Source organism: Phaseolus vulgaris, chromosome 7, assembly GCF_051622355.1.
Source record: "Phaseolus vulgaris cultivar YP4 chromosome 7, ASM5162235v1, whole genome shotgun sequence".
Classification (NCBI taxonomy): Eukaryota; Viridiplantae; Streptophyta; class Magnoliopsida; order Fabales; family Fabaceae; genus Phaseolus; species Phaseolus vulgaris.
The window spans coordinates 5,876,024-5,893,654 of NC_143504.1; the positions used below are offsets into that span (position 1 = coordinate 5,876,024).

Below are 17,631 nucleotides of genomic sequence, written 5' to 3' on the forward strand. Positions count from 1 at the left end.
TTTTCTTTTCTATCTTTTTTTTCTGTTAGTTCTCCTATAATAATTTATTATTTAGTTTCTCTCCTCTTTCCTTATTATTTTTTTTTGTTCGTTTTTTTATAATAATTCATTATTTACGTCTTTCTCTTTTTCCGTAACTATACCAACCTTTTTTAAAAATACCATTACCTTTTAGTTGATTTGAGTTCTAATGGGATCATTCATTTTTTAAATTGTTTTTTTCAATATTTTTGTAATATAAAAATGTGTATATTTAATTGTTGTGTAATAATGGAAACGGTTAGTAGATTTTAATTTTTTTAAAACAAAAATAATTTAACAAAATAAAATAAAATCAATAGATACAAGTTTATTATTTATTTTTTTAATTTTTTTATTCGCTGTTAGTTTGGGATTTTATAGAAAAATAGTGTTGATTATTAAGGTAGTGTTAAAAAGGGTATTGATTATTAATGTTTTAAAATAAATAATTAATATTATTTTGAAAAATTAATATATATTTTGATGTTATAGATGAAAATCTTTTATTGTTAAAGATCCATTTTTTTAGTATCATTTGAAAGTAAAATATTTTATTTACTCTCATCTAATGGAGAGATTGGTACGTTAAATTTATTTTGATTACTTTTTTGTTTTAAACTGATATTCTTCTTTATTAAATAAGCATATTTTTATTTAAAAATTTTATTTTATTTGTTCTCATTTAAATGGCAGAAAAGTAGAGAGATTGGTGCCTTTTATTAGGGAAGAGTAGAGAGAGAGGGGTGAAATGTGAATTTATGAACGGTTACTCTTTTTTAGGCAAAAAATAGTGATATATAAAAAAACCATGAAAGAGAAATAATATAAAAACATATGTCTCTAAATTCTTAATTTTGAGATTCTGAAAGAGTGATATGTAAGAGAACTCTGAGAGAGAAATAATATAGAAACATGTTAATGTCTCCAAAATCCTAATTTTGAGATTCTGAAACTGTAGTGTTGTTCTTCAGTCTCCTCAATATTTCATCACCGCCACTTCACCCGGTCTTCTGTCTCCTCAATGCTTCAAAAACCCTAATGTTGAGATTCTGAAATTGTGTATTTGCTAATTTTCTTCATATTTCATCTCTTTTATTTATCTTATTTTAATCATATTTAATTAAAAATAAATATAAATAATAAAAAATTAACACAAATAATAATATATTATTTAATTTGATTAAATTTTATATTTAATTATATAAAAATTAAAAAGTAAAAAAAATGCGAATATTTCTCGCGCCTGTGTGTCCGCTAGTTAAATTTATAAAAAAAAATTTATAAAAAAAATTAACATGATCGTATTTTAAAATTATATTAAAATGTTATAATTTATAGTAAAATAACTCAAATTATAAAAAGTAAAGACTGAAATGACGGATAAGAATAAAAATACCAAAATTATAATTTGACATTGTTATAAATTTAAAATGATGATTAGGCTTTTATACCGTGTAACATTTTATCTCATAATTAATTTAAAATTTTACTTCTCTTTTTTTATTTTCTTTTTCTCTCTTCTTCATTCAACTCACTTTTTTCATTGTTTTCTATTCTCTTTTTTCACAGTGTTGTTCACGTTTCTGGATTCTACTTATTATTCATGTGATTATCTTTGTCATGGTATCAGATTTTTTTAAGTGGGTTATTTGAATTTTGCTTTTTTTAAAAAAAAAATTCTTTCCTTTTTTACTTGTTTTGTTTTGTTGATTTTTTTATTTCTATTTCAGCATGAGAAATGAAAACGAGGAACAACACAAACCTATTTATACCTTGTACTTTAATCGAATGAAAACTCAATAACTCCTTTTGTCTCATCGATTCTCTATTTAAACAATTATCACTGGTGGAACAGATATATGCTTACGACACTGAGTGCAAAGAATAAGGTGCAGTTTGTGGATGACACAACTCTTCAACCAGCAACAAACATATTCAATTTTTTTAACGTAGAATCGCTGCAATAATAATATGATAGTTTTGTGACTTGTACATTATGACATTCGAATGGAAACATCTTCTTTAAACTAAGGTGGTCTTTCCATTACTGAGTATTCTACCAAGTTAAGAATAATTTGTAATGAATTATAAAATTTTAGACCTGAACCAATTTGCATTTGTCAAAATAAATGTTATCGTAGTATCTCCTCTGTCATTTCTTGAAGAAAAAAACGAAGATCAAGTTATGAAAATTTTAAAAGGTCTTAGTGATATGTATAACAATATTACGGCTTGTGTGCTCCTTATGGAACATATTCCTGCCATAATAAAAATATATATTCCTGGTTTCTCAACAAAATGTCATCTAAGTAGCAATGTTTTGATTGCAGTGTCAAGAATGTAAATTTCATTGCCAATAAAAATGTTATGTGGTCATTTGTTGTTTGTTCTTTCTGTGGTGGGGATTGTCATACTAAAATTGTTTGTTATAAGAAACATGGTTTTCCAAATCAAAATGAAAAAAGAAGTCAACAATAATAATAACAGGAGAATTTGCTCATTATGGTTGAATTAGTCATACTATAGACATTTGCTATAAAAACACATGGTTATCCACTTGGATATTGATTTCAAAATAGTAAGAATTTTCAAGTCAACAATGTTGTTGCATAAGGAGAAAGTGTCTTTGATAAAGATCATATCAACAATGAGAATGGTGTGATGTTCTAGTCACATATTAACAATATCAGATATTTTTTTATATTTTCAAGCAAGCCTTATTTATCTCACCAACACGTGAATAGACATATCCTTTTTTGTCAATCATCTCAGTCAAATCATTTTTGCACCTACTAATGATCATTACCAAGTTACTATGCATGTTTTCAAATATCTGAAAACTTATTCAGGTGTTGGCATCTTTCTTCACAACAACACTGTCATTCAAATCAAGGCCTACAACGACAACCTGCCCTAAAACAAGAAAGTCTATAACCAGATTATGTATTTATCTAGGAGTAACCATTATTTCCTATAAATCCAAGAAACAACAAACAATGTCAAGAAGTTTTTCCGAAGTTGAGTATCGAGCCTTAACTACAACATGTGAAATTCAATGACTCACATATTTGTTGCAAGACTTTCGAGTTCCTTTTATTCAGCCAACCTTAATATACTGTGAAAATCAATCAACAATTAAAATTGCCAATAATAAAGTGTTTTACGAATGGAAAAAACATATAGAAATTGATTGTCGTGTGGTTTGAGACAAAATCAACAAAGGGTTAATCAAGTTTCTTCCTATTTCTTTTGCAATACAAACAGTAAACATTCTTACCAAACCTTTACCACACACTATTTTTAAGAACTTATAAGTTGAGAATGAAAAACATAAACTCCCAGTTGGAGGGGAATGATATAATGCTTTTAGTTTCTTAGTTTACCTTTTTATAGGTTTGTTGCATGTTATTGGGCTTAAGGCCCATTTACCTTTTATTTCTCTTTCAGTTTTTGTTTTTGTTGTATATGTGCCCTTTGGCTTTTACAATGTGTAACCCTTTATCTCAAATTAATTAAAGATTTACTTTTCCTTATCTTTGCTCGTTTTCTCTTCTATCTACTTCTCTACTCACTTGTTTCACTTTTATTGTTCTCTTTTCTCACCGTAGTGTTTACATTTTTTATTTTACTTCCATGACACTATGTTTGGATTGGGGTGACACTATAGTTGAGGACGAATGAGAGGGTGATACCCCGTTTGGATTAGGGAAAGAATGAGGATGAAAGAGCGGGGGGAGAGAAAGTTGAGTGAGTGAGTGAGTGGTCTTTTAAGGGTTGAAGAGAAAAGAGAGATGAGTGAAGAGAAAACCACATAAGATATGTGTTTTTACTTATGTGCATTTTTCATGAATTGATCACTCATTCGTTCACGCTCAAGTTAGACATTTTCAAGATTTTTCACCGTGCCTAATCGATTATGCATGAAAAAACACATAGGACTTGATTGATTATGTCATAATAAACAGTTGATAATCAATTAAGCATACAACATAATCGATTGACCTTTATTTTTAGGAGGATAATTGATTTTGTGGTGTGTGTTAAAACGAAACTAATCGATTATGCTATTCATAAATACTATAATCAATTAGGTTTTTTTTTAAGGGAAGACATAGTTGATTAGGCTCCTAAAAACAATGGATAATTGATTATGTTGTTTTTTCAAGGCAAGGTATGCTCAATTATGTTCATCTTTTCTTCTCGATTTTTTCAATTTTTGTTTTTTATGATTTTTTCTTTGCTTTTCTAGGTGATTTTTTGTGTTTTTGTTTTTTTCTAATTTAATATTTTGTTTGTATTTTTTTTTAGAAATATTAAAATATTTTTTTCTTATTAATCAGAATTAATAAAATACATTATTTGAAATTATAGGCTATTATTTTAGTAATTTTATTTATATTATATTATTCAAAATTCGTAATCTAGATTATCATTTATTAATGAGAATAAAAATTCTATTTAAATATTTAAATTCTAAAAATATAAATAATAGAATTCAATTATATATTTTATTATTGTTAATATTTCTAACTCGTGTATCCATAAGATTATCACCTAGTTAAGAACTTTGTGAATTTTGTTTTCAACTAACCAATCATATACTATACTTATAGATATCCTGAATAATTTATATTTCAAAGTATAAACTAAAGAAGTGACATTCAACGTGTTGAATATTAATTCAAGTTTAAGAATAATTTATCTCTTATTAGACTTGACAATATTCAGGAAATCAACTATGATTTTATGATCAAGATATACAAAATTTATAAAAAGTTAAATATTTAATTATTTTGTTTTTTTAATTTTATATTATTTTTATATGGTAATATGTCATTTGACATGAGTTTTATTAAAAAAAAATCTAATCAGTTTATTTATGCTCATTATTTACTTAATTAAACTTCTTTGATATTTACTTTTACATAGGAAGATGCAAAAGAGAGTCAAATATTATATACAAGTTGATTTGAAAACATATTTATGCAATAACAAATAAATTGAGACAATTTAGCAAATACAAAATTATTCATAAGTTTAAATTATCCAAATGAAAAATTATATATATTTTTTCATTTCCACACCTATATCAAAGGATTCTCAACGTTGAAGTTGAAATTGATAGTAAAGATTGGGATGAAGATATAAGAAATTATGTTATTAGTAAGAAATGTTAAATAAAGAGTGTGTCATATAAGATATTACTTTTTAATTTATTTATTTTTTTACTCAGTATGATTGAAAACTTACTTGTAAATTAAAGTAATAGTATAAATATCTAAAAAAAATTCCTTTTTAAACCACAAAATCACCCCTACGTAATCTCAATTTTATTAATTTGACACATCTTCATCTATATTTATATATTTTTTTTTATCAATTTTATCCTTATATTAATATTTATTTTAATCATTTTATTACTTTTTAAGTATTTAATAAATAATTATTTATCTTTATAGTTAATAGGAAATTGTTTTTTTTTAAAAACTAATAGTTTATTAATTTGTATGATGCAGAATTTTTTTCATATTTTCATTTATCTTACAAATTGTAGTTGTTATTTACTTTTATCATTTAGTTTTTTTTTTAAATATATGAATGAATGACAATGGCATCTGAATCTAAATCTATAAAAATGATAACTTTTATATACAAATTTTTATCATTTTATCTTTTATGTTTTATAACTATTTTTTTAATACAACTAACTATTTATAATAAAATTATAAAAAATATTTTTTATTAACATATCTTTTATCTTTTTATAAATTTAATAATATTTTAATAATTATTATAATATATTTTTTTCATAAGAAAAAGTTACTTCAAATACGTATAACTTTTAGGATTTCTTTCTCCAATTATTCAGAGTTAATCCGAAATTTATTGCAGAGATGGGATTTAGTATCTGAATCTAATATAGCACGCTGGTGTTATAGACAGAGCTCAAGAACATTGAAGACCTTTTTCCTGTCTCCTTTTCTTATTATAAGTATTCATCCCGCAGCCTCTTTTGACTGCGATCCCCCAAACCTAGTAATTAGTGCCGAAAACGGGGGCTATTATCGTAATCCCCAATAACGCCGTGTTTGGCAATCAACATATTGAGTGGCGACTACTCCCCAAATATTCAAATCCATCGCAAACACTGCCTCTAGAATCTAGGGTTTCTCTTTCCCTCTTTCGTTCTCCACTCCCAAATTGCGAACCTCGTCGGATTCAGCCAATGCAGCTTATTCACTCCGACGAACCCGCGTCTGAGCGGTGCGACTCGCCAGAGAAACCCGAGGATTCTAACTCTGTCTCCGATTCTCTCGACTCCGTAACCGACGACAGAGCGGCTCTTGACGTCACCGGGAAGAACCTCGAGTTTCCGGAGGCGGAGAACGTCGAGCACTCCGCGGAGAGCCTCTACGTGTACAAGAACATTTACAGTCTTATTCCGAAGTCGGTTTCGCGCCTAGAGCGATTGCGAACGCTGAAGTTCTTCGGAAATGAGATTAACCTGTTCGCGCCCGAGGTTGGGAACTTGACGGCGTTGGAGTGCTTGCAGATGAAGATTTCCTCGCCGGGGATCGGAGGCTTGCCATTGCACACGCTTCAGGGTTTAAAGGAACTCGAACTCTCCAAAGGACCTCCCAGACCTTCTGCTTTTCCGATTTTGACAGAGATTTCTGGTCTCCGGTGCTTGACTAAGCTTTCTATTTGTCATTTCTCCATAAGGTTAGTGTTCGTTCCTCTATCATTTAATTTCTCTGAATTGTATTTTTTTAACACAATTGTTGTTTTAGATTACAAATAATGTGGTTTGTGGGTCATTGAGATGTGAGTATGTGTGTGTTTTGGAATTACTATAGATACCTTCCTCCGGAAATTGGATGCCTGAAAAAACTGGAGTATCTTGATCTTTCGTTTAATAAAATGAAGACGTTGCCAGTGGAGATAAGTTACTTGAGTGGCTTGATATCCATGAAAGTTGCGAATAATAAGTTGATGGAACTGCCGTCAACTATGTCTTCTCTGTTAAGACTGGAGAGTTTGGACCTGTCTAATAATAAGTTGACTTCGTTAGGGTCCCTGGAACTTGCCTCCATGCATAGACTTAAGAAGTTAAACCTTCAGGTACTTAGTTATGATTTGTTGCTATTTTGCTGTCCATTGTATGTGTTATTCTAGGATGGGGACTCTGCTGCTTCTTTTAACACGCTGAAGATAAATTTGTTTACCCTAAACATCCTACTATGAAATCATATTCTACTATGTTGATCCATTGCTTGAATTTTTTTGGCTGTTTTTATGATAGTTGTTTTAAGTTGCTGGTGGTCCGTAAGTCTAAACTTTTATTTTGGACTTTGGTTTCAGCTTTGGGGTCTAAAATATTGGTCTATCTGAATTTTTTTACTGTCAATGCATCCCCTTTATGGCTGATTGTGTGTCCCAGTGTCTGATATGCAGTCTTTTTCCTGTTTCCTTTGCTTGAAAGTGTTTAATATGCATTTAATTTGGTGGCATCTGACAGTGTTTTTCATGGAGGGACCGCATTGAAGGTGCCTTTGTGCATCCAAGGTATTGATTTTGTAGCTGTAGCTTGCATATGAAACAAACGACAATAAATCTGGGTGTTAATGGGAGTTCAGATTTTTTATCTAGGTTCTTTTTATTACTTGTGTATGTTATTAAGTTCTAACTGTATAATTTAGTATTGGGTTTTTGAAAAAAAATATTCACATCCTTAACTTATTTGTATGTGTATTTATTGTTCAAGTACAACAAGCTGCTCAGGACATTTCAAATTCCTTCATGGATATGTTGTAATATGGAGGGAAATGATGAAGCTAGATGCAAAGATGATTGTAGCAGCTCTTCTGTTGAAATGGATCTCAATGAAAGCAACTTTCAGGAAAATGACGAAACCATTTCTGAGGGTGAGGCTTATAATGAATACCCATCTTTGGATTATTTGCTCACATTTATGGTATATTTAGTTGGAACTAAACATTGAAGAAGGGAAGAGTATGGAAATCACATTATGCATAATTTTTAATCGATTATATAAAACAATATAATCAACTATTTTTCACTGTATAAATGTCTAAACAAAGTTTATTATATAGTTTTATATATAATCAGTCATTTTAACATATGATCGATTATATATGTACATTTACATATGTAATTGATCATGCCTATTCGTATATAATCGATCATGTGATAACATAATCCATTTTATATATTTATAAAATAAAATGTTATTAATTTTTATTTTTTAATCTCTACTCTATTTCTGTTCTACTAACTACATTTATTTTACTCCATTTTCTCTCTTCCAAACCTAGCATTAGTGTTTGCACTTCCCTCTTGCAGTGTGAATGATCGAGTTTATTTATTAAGAGCCAAGTACTTTTCTGTGATTTCTTTTGCAGGTCCTAACCATATCTCATCAAGCATGCTAACTAGCTCCTCATCTAGCAGCAGATGTTTTGTATCCCGGAAGTCAGGTAAGCGGTGGAAAAGACGGTATTATTTACAGCAGAAAGCTCGTCAAGAACGCTTGAACAACAGTAGGAAGTGGAAGGCTGTAGATCATGACCAGTTGTTGAGCAAGAAGATTCACAGAATTTCTGAACCAGGAAATTGTGATAGTCTTGATTCTGAAACTTGTGCAGAAGTTGTATCAGAGAATGGGAACCTGGATGATAATAAAATAATATTTTCTGAACCAGCAATAAATGGCAATGAAGTTGATGATCTTAACAATGGTGATGTAATTATTGAGAAACACTTTTCTGGGGAAGATTGTTGCACTACTGAAAGCAAAGATGAAAAGGATGCATGCTTGTGCTCCGCAGTGAACAGGCAAAGTGAACAGGATGAAGTATCTTGTTTGGAACTTTTAGAGTGTGTTTCTAAATCAAAGAGACATTTAGACCGGGATCTTGATAATCCTAAACCGTGCAAGTCTAGAAAATCTATCAGTGCTAGTTCATCATTGTCTTGTAAATACAGAAAGATCTCATTTTGTGGCATTGAAGACCATCTATCAGATGGGTTTTATGATGCAGGACGAGACCGGGCATTTATGCCTCTAGAGAGTTACGAGCAAAATCAGTGTCTTGCTTCTCGTGAAGTCATCCTTCTAGACAGGTTTTCTTTTATTATTGTTATTAGTAGGTAATGGTTGTATATTATAACACTAGTTTTATTCCTAATGTGATTGGATTGTGTGTTATCTTTCAGAAAAAAGGATGAAGAGTTGGATGCTGTTATGCTAGCTGCACAGGCATTGGTCTATAATTTGAAGCAGTTAAATGGTTTAAACAGACATGGGAACCAGGATGCAGTTGATAACTTGCAGACAGCATCACTGCTTGCACTCTTTGTATCAGATCATTTTGGTGGCAGTGATAGATGTGCTATTGTAGAACGGACACGGAAATCTGTGTCTGGTTCAAACTATAATAAACCTTTTTTCTGTACATGCTCGGCTGGAAGCAGCACCAGTATAAGGGCTTCCTCTGAATCAGTTGTAAACACCATAGAAGATACCAGTCTTTCTAAGATATCGGAAAAATATCTCGACTCTATTAAAAAAATGCAAAATTCAATCATAGTTCCAATTGGCTCCGTGCAGTATGGTGTCTGCAGACATAGAGCTCTGCTTTTTAAGGTAATCGTTGTTACTATAATCATAATATAGAATTGTGCACTGATTTTGTACCATAATTTTTTCAGATTGTGCCTTATTGTGATGGTCTAATGCTAGCTGATTTGTTTTACAGTATTTATGTGATCACATGGATCCATCAATTCCTTGTGAGCTTGTCAGGGGTTACCTAGATTTTTCGCCACATGCCTGGAATATCGTTCTGATTAAGAGGGGTGCCAAGTGGGTTCGAATGCTGATTGATGCTTGTCGACCTCTTGATATAAGAGAAGAGAAAGATACTGAATACTTTTGCAGGTATGTACCTCCTGAGTCTGAAGGGATGTGGTACATGTTGTCTTTTTTTAAAACACAGTTTTGCTTGGTATTATATAGTATTCTTCTCTCACTTGAGTGGGCTTGGCTATATTTATGATTGATTTTGTATGCTAGTTAATTTTATTATTGGTTTCATGTTGAAATATAGCTTTTGATATCAGTTTTATTTCTGTTATCAATTTTGTCATGTTAAATAATCACCAATCATTTGACATTTTTTAAATTAGATTTTGTATCATATTGTACAGTGTAATGAATTTTGCTTATGGTTTAAAATTACTAAACTAAAACAACCAGTAAGCCTGTCTCGAATTTTAGTCCAAATATTTATGCAATATCTTCATGGAACCTAACCTTGTGTAAATTAAAGAATATGACTGAATATCTTTGTTTTCTCCAAACTAAGTCTTAGTGAATCTTTGGATAATATTTTCATGGAACCTAATCTTGTGTAAATTAAAGAATATGACTGAATATCATAGTTTTCTCCAAACTAAGTGTTAGTGAATCTTTGGATAATGTGTGCAAACATACTTTTGAAAGTCAGCATCATGCAATTTAAAAAAAAAAATCTTTATGGAACTCCACCCTGTATGAAACTAAATGAATATTGGTGACTTTGAATATCATAGCTGGTCAGCATTACATTTGCAATGAAGAATACAATTTAGACCCAAGGGTGCATTCTTCTAATTGATTAAAATTTCTTAAGAATTTGTTCATCATCTGAGAACTTTATTTAAATTTGACTTCTGTGAATTTATAAGTAGTTATGTGGAGACTGATGATTTTGAATTCCAGGTATATACCTCTTAATCGAACCACAATCCCTCTTTCTTCAAGAGGAATTCCTGGTTCTGATTATTCTTTTCCATCACTTACTACATGTGATTTACTTGAGACAAAGGCTTCAACTACTTTAATTAAATGCAAAATGGGATCAGTTGAGGCAGCAGCTAAGGTTTGTTATTGAACACAATGGCCATGAATTGTTCTACTTGTTAGTTTAAATTGTTGTTGTGATTATTTGGATATAATATAAATATATTGTGGTCACTTCATACACATCTTGTGTGGCATTGTAGGTGCGTACTTTGGTAGATCAGGGGAGTTCTGCTGACAAAATTAAAAACTTTGAGTATAATTGTCTGGGAGAAATAAGAATTCTTGGTGCTTTAAAACACCCATGCATAGTAGAAATGTATGGACACCAAATGTCATGTCAATGGTCTGTCTCAGCTGATGGTAGTCCTGAACACCGAGTGTTTAGATCTGCCATTTTTATGGAGTATGTGGAAGGGGGCTCTTTAAAAGTAAGAATTCTATATCATTTCTTTGTTATTACTAACATTTTTTGTTTTGTTTTTATTAAATTCACGCTTATTTTTACGCAGAACTATCTGGAGAAGCTGTCAGACTCTGGGAAAATGTATGTTCCTGTGGAGTTGGCTTTGCATGTTGCCAAAGATGTCTCGTGTGCTTTGTCGGAGCTGCACTCGAGGCACATAATTCATCGTGACATAAAAAGTGAAAACATTCTGCTTGATTTGAATAGGAAGAGAGACAATGGAGCTCCCACTGTGAAGCTCTGTGATTTTGATAGTGCAGTGCCACTAAGATCAACTTTACATGCATGTTGTATTGCTCATGTGGGAACACCTCCTCCCTGTGTATGTGTTGGAACACCTAGGTGGATGGCTCCAGAGGTTATGCGGACTATGTATAAAAAAAAATCTTATGGATTGGTAAGATCCTCCTACTGATAATCCATTTATTGAGTTTGAAATATATGAGCAATATAAATTTTTTTGTAAGTAGCCATTATAGATGTTTAACTACAAGTCCAGCTCCTTTGATTTTGAATTTCTCTGATTTTGCAAAAGGATATTCTGCTTTTGTAAATGTGCGATTTATAAAAATAATGGGAGGTATGATGTCAAGTAAAATATATTTTGGAATAATAGCTTTTCCTTTATTTCTATGATTTTTTAACTGTCTCAAACCCACCCTCTTTTTATTCATTTTCCCTATTATTGTATTTCTCCGTTTATCTCCCACCCGTTTATGCACATAATACATTTTTGCACTTATATATCACATGCTAACTGGTAGTTAAATATAAGTTTTGGCAAAACCTAGAAGTAATGAACAAGAAATCCAGTCTTAGATTTCCTGTATGGGGGCATTTGCTGTACATTTTTTTTATTCCTGGGAATCATGTATATTGGGAATGTCGTACATATGATAAAATATGTTCGCAAATGAGACATAATTATAAAATAACTTAGCCCTTCATGGTCTCATTGGAATCTTGAATTCCCATCCCCTCTTTTCTTAAAAGTTTTAGGGGGAATCCCCACCTAATCAACACTCCCTTGATTTCAAATTTGACATAACGCATGTTTACTGTAATTTAGGAAAATTCATATTCGTATTAAAGTACATTGCAGAAGTTGGATTATTTTAGCCGCTCTCTTAATATATTTTAATTTATGTGAAAAGAGAAATAATTGACGAGACTATCAGGTCGGAGACTAGATTAGTTGTTTAATAAGGATTTCGTCTTGATGTTACAAGCATGACAATATTGACTGCATTATTGATATATGATTGAAAGCTACCTTAAAGGAAATCATGAACATCTAACAACATTCTTGGCATATATAACCAAGTAAACAAACTGATGTTGATATTATATAATAAGAAAAAACTGTCTTTTATTTGAATTTAGTTTTCTAAACTAGTATACAGGTTTAATGCACGAGTCAACATTTTTTAAGAGAATAATTGCTACTTTATTTTAGAACTACTTGAATTTGGAGGCTGATAGAAAATCAGTGAGTTGTCTCAGCTGATGTATTATGTACTTATAAAAAAGATTGAGTACAAATATATACATAAAGACATGAAGCTACAACCTATAACTCTGATCCTAAAGCTAGGTGCACCCAAAAAACAACGCTATAAAGGTTGTCCAACAAAATAAAAATACTACTATTTAACACTTCCCCTCTAGCTAGAGCATATAAATTGTATGCACTAAGTTTGAAACATATAAAGCGAATTCTAGGCCCCCTTAGAAACTGAGTTAGAATGTGTGCAAGTTGGTCCTTAGAGTTTAGAAATGCAGTACTAAGATTGGACAGCAACTTCTCCCTTGACAAAATGACATTTGACTACTTTTGTGTTTGGTTCTCTCATGAAACACTAGATTGGAGGCAATATGAAGGGCTGCTTGATTATCATAGTACAACTTCATCTGTTCAACTGCACAACATTTTAACTTTGGAAGGAGGTGTTTAATCCACACAAGTTCACATGTAGCCAAAGCCATAGATCTATATTTTGCTTCTAGACCGAGTAGCAACACTTTGTTGGATCTCCAGTCAACAACACAACCAACCCAATTGGCATCACAATAACCCAAAATTGGAGTAATGATCAATGTCTTGTAGCATTTTTGATACATCAGAGAATGCAAACCATGACATTCTAATGATCAATGTTAGGATTCTATATGTGAATTGACTAAAAAAATCTAATTGCATAATAAATATCAAGACCATGGTTATCAAATTCACGAGTCAACCCGTTGACTCGTTCTATTTTACGTGTCCACATACCCTTACCGAGTTAACTCGGTAGTAGACTTGGTTTTTGAGTAAACTCGGCAAACTTGGAGTGAACTCGGTGAACTCGTTCAGAATCGCGAGTCTGTTTCGAGTTGGCGAGTTTAAATGGATTTTCGTTTTAACCCAAAACGGTGTCTTTAGTAGGGTTTGTGTTTTGTTTTGTTTCACGTTCGTTTTGGTGGTGTTGCATTGCGTCTTCTCTGGATTGCGGAGGTAGTACGTCTTCTCTGAACAAGTGTGGCAGTGGTGGTGATTGAGCAGAGCAGGTCGCGTGGTGGTGGCGATTGTGCAGAGGAGGTCGCACGGTGGTGGTGGTTCGTGTGGTCGTGCGATTGCAGTGGTCACAGGTGGCAGGTCGATGGTGGTGTCGTTCATCATATAAGATTATTGAGATGGATGGTGCTGGAATTAGGGTTGCTTTATTTTGTGGTGTGATTTAGGGAATTAGGGTTTTTTTTTTATTGGACTGCACTAATTGGGTTTTTTTATTGGGCTGCACTAAATTGTTTTTTTTTTTTTTTAATTGAGGTGCAGATTTTTTTTGCAGTGCTTTCTTTTTTAATTGGGGGAAAACTTGGAGCAAATATTTTTAAAATATTTTTTTCATGTGAAAGTAAACTCTTATGAGTTTACGAGTTGACTCTACGAGTCGAGTTTACTGACCTCTCACGAGTCTACGTAGCCTTGCGAGTTTGATAACCTTGATCAAGACTTCCAATGGACTGAAAAAGAGATAAATTACCCACCGACCTCCTATATATCTTTGGATCTGAAATAGTTTTCCCTTGGTCCACCATTAGGTTTTAATTTAGGTCCATATGACTATCAATGGACTTGCAATTTGCTAGCCCTATCTCCAAAATATTAACAAAACTAAATCATATTCATAAAATGAACACTTAGTATTAGGAATTATATTATTGAATAAAAACTAATTCAAAGAGAAAACACTGTTAGTTAGTTTTACATAATGTGATATGTTGTGTTTTAGGTATTGTGATGGGAACATTAAGAGAATTGTCTTCTTAAGATTATCATTGTATGACACCATCATTTGTGTTTGCCCTAGAAACTTGCGTGGGGCTAGACATACTTCTCATACGAACTTTACAGAAAAATGTATTATTGGATGTTCCAATTCATAATTTAGAATGTGTTTCTTAGGACAGTAAGCCACTAGTTTGGATGGACACTTCGTGCAATTCATAATGTGGAGAAGAGATTTCTATCACACTGGGACAAAGCATAAATGGTGATAAATTATTTTAGGAATTTTGTTGGCTGTTGCCTTTGAAAATTTTCAGTTTATTTATGAAAATTGTGCGATACCCCCCTGTCTGGCAAGGAAAATTTTGATGTTCCATTTCCCCCTTTTGTTGTGGTTAGAGGTGAATTACCAATATATGTATAGTAGTAAAAAAATTGCTCAGCGACCAGAAATAGTATCTTGGGTTGTAATTTACTTTTCTTCATCTTGTGACAGGAAGCTGACATTTGGTCGTTTGGATGTTTACTTTTGGAGATGCTTACTTTGCAAATTCCATATTCTGGGCTTTCTGATTCACACTTCCTTGATAGTCTGCAGGTATGGTCATCATTTGTTCCTTTTTGTACTCCAGGGGCTGTTCTTGTACTATCTGGTTTATGTGCAACTTCAATTTGCCTATTTTAATAAATTTTACTACAATGGTCGATGCAGATGGGTAAACGACCACAATTAACTGATGAGCTAGAAGCATTGAGTTCAATGAATGAACCCTCAATGATTCCATCCGGTGAAGAGGAGCTAGAAAAATCAGATGTTGAGGTAGACATGTTGAAATTCCTTGTGGATTTGTTTCACAAGTGCGTAGAAGAAAATCCTAACAAGCGTCCTACAGCGGAGGAAATCCATAAAATGCTGCTTGTACGCACACACAAAGATCGATTACAAGTTTAAGATTATAGGAAGGTTTAGATGGGGGGTACTCTGGTGGCCCTTCCTAGCGAAATATATTATTATTCCTTTTCTCTAAAAAGTGTACTAGGGCTTATGCAAGAATAATTTTGTTGGTTGTAGTTTTTGTATTAGGTCTAAGTCTTCCGTGAGTTGTATCGTTGTTTGTACATTTTCAAGGGGTTAGATCCATGTAGTCCGATTGAGATCTTTATATTGCAGCTAGATGTCTTTCGGATAGTAAACATTGAGACGAGCATGACTTTCAACCATTTCTCAATTGTATCTGATTTTTATTGATGCCATTGAATTGAATTCTCGGATTAATTTATTGATGCCTTTTGAATTCTATACTGTTTTATAGGAGCCTATTATATTTGACAAATTTTGGTACTATCAAGCTAGGCTTGGGTTTCCTTTTTCTTTAAATAATTTGATGGTACGAGATCTGGAGGGTTGCTTGTTTCCAAGAACCATGAATCCTATTTTCCTTGGATCAGGATCCGTATGCTGTAAAAATACATGGAAATACAAAGATAGCGTTGGCAAACCATTTTATCTGGGACAAGTTGATAACAAATGCTTTCAAAGTTGAAATTTATTAATAATTATAAATTTGTGGGTCTTTTTTTTTTTAAAATTGAATTTTATTTATGATTTTATAGTTTCTAATAAGTTTCAGTTAAAATAACTGTAACAAAAATTGTGATTCTAACAAAGGAAGGTACTGTATGGTAATTCAATTTGTTGATTTCAAATGCTGAAGAATTTCAAATGAATTTGATTGCCTTTTCTTCTAATCCGTTTTCTTGGTTCTTAGACTTGACTGGCAGGAATGCATAAATCAGCAACGACGTGGGCTATATTCTCTCGTGACAGACTAACTGGTTGTTAGCAGGTAACGACAAGGAATGATTATTACCTCTCTAAACTAATGTTTCAACCTATTTTGTATTTTTACATGGTTTCACATGCAGCATTTGGTGTCATAATAATAACCCTTAAATTATTTATCAAAAGAAAAAGTTGGGGTCCTTTTTCTCTAACTAATAACAATTAGTTATTGATAAAGAGTTGGACACCCATCTGCAGGATGGCAGAATGACACCCACCTCTGAACAGCTTGTACTCCAATTAGTTAAAATTGTTTAATGGGGTTGTAGATGCTTCATCCCTCAGCTGTTGTTTTTGTTCCCTTTTGTGAGCACCTAAAGTTGAGTCTGGGACGGAAAAATTGAGTGGTCATTGCATCCTTATACAAAGAGTGCATGCAGTAAACAGTAGCAGCAACTTTGGACCACCCTACTCACAAGATTCTTGTACTTATAGTTATATATCTCTCCCACATCTGCCATATCCTTAACAAAGGCCAGAATCACTCCTAATTAAAAAAATCATCCACCTATAAGTATGTAGGGTTCTTAGGGAACGAAATCCCAAAACACTCCTCCATTTTGCAAGTGGATTGTGGACAAAACACTCAGCAATAATCCGTGAACTACTCAGAGCACCCAACAATTCCCATGTTGAAAAATTTACTTGTGAGAATGCCAGTTTAGTTTACACAATAATTTTGACCTTGTGTCATCAAGCATAGGTGTTTTTGTGACAACTGCAGATAAAAATGACCTGTGACAATATTTTTAGAAACCAGTATTGAGTAGACTGCTTATGTGACAGAAAATTCAATGAAAGCGAAGAATGGAAATATCTTTTTGGCTTTAGATGCTGCTAAGCTTTCTTTACATGGGTTGGTGATGGTACCTATTCCTTTTCTTTTTCTTGTCTCTATTTTTCTACCTGCTGACTTGGTTGGCAGTTTTACTACATTGGTATAACTGAAGAGATTGAGACCCCAAATAACCAAATGCAACATGCTTTCTGCAAATCAAATGCGGACCACCTCTGCCCTCTGGTTTCGAGCCAGCCTGTTTTGTTGCAAGCTTGGGGCATATATACATTGTGGACCATGATGATGTTGAGACTTAATAGTAATTTTTCCATTATAGGCAACAATTACAATTTTGGCACACAAATCTAACTTTCGTAACCCAATACTT

General features: G+C 32.2%; 1 protein-coding gene across 2 annotated transcripts; it reads left to right on the top strand.

Annotated features, from left to right (window-relative positions):
• The first annotated feature begins 5,876 nt into the window (after nucleotides 1-5,876).
• LOC137827617 (Leucine-rich repeat protein kinase family protein) lies at nucleotides 5,877-15,902 on the top strand. 2 transcript variants are annotated; one of them, XM_090304568.1, is made up of 12 exons: nucleotides 5,951-6,744; nucleotides 6,879-7,143; nucleotides 7,541-7,587; nucleotides 7,787-7,946; nucleotides 8,445-9,165; nucleotides 9,259-9,688; nucleotides 9,801-9,982; nucleotides 10,805-10,964; nucleotides 11,089-11,316; nucleotides 11,398-11,748; nucleotides 15,119-15,220; nucleotides 15,335-15,902. In XM_090304568.1, exons 4-12 carry the CDS (start codon nucleotides 7,838-7,840, stop codon nucleotides 15,572-15,574), a joined length of 2,523 nt encoding a protein of 840 aa, XP_090160694.1. In that variant the 5' UTR covers nucleotides 5,951-6,744; nucleotides 6,879-7,143; nucleotides 7,541-7,587; nucleotides 7,787-7,837; the 3' UTR covers nucleotides 15,575-15,902. The 2 variants fall into 2 exon arrangements, with proteins under 2 accessions (XP_068489926.1, XP_090160694.1); XM_068633825.2 differs by lacking the exon at nucleotides 7,541-7,587 and having other exon boundaries at nucleotides 5,877-6,744.
• Nucleotides 15,903-17,631: the final 1,729 nt, after the last annotated feature.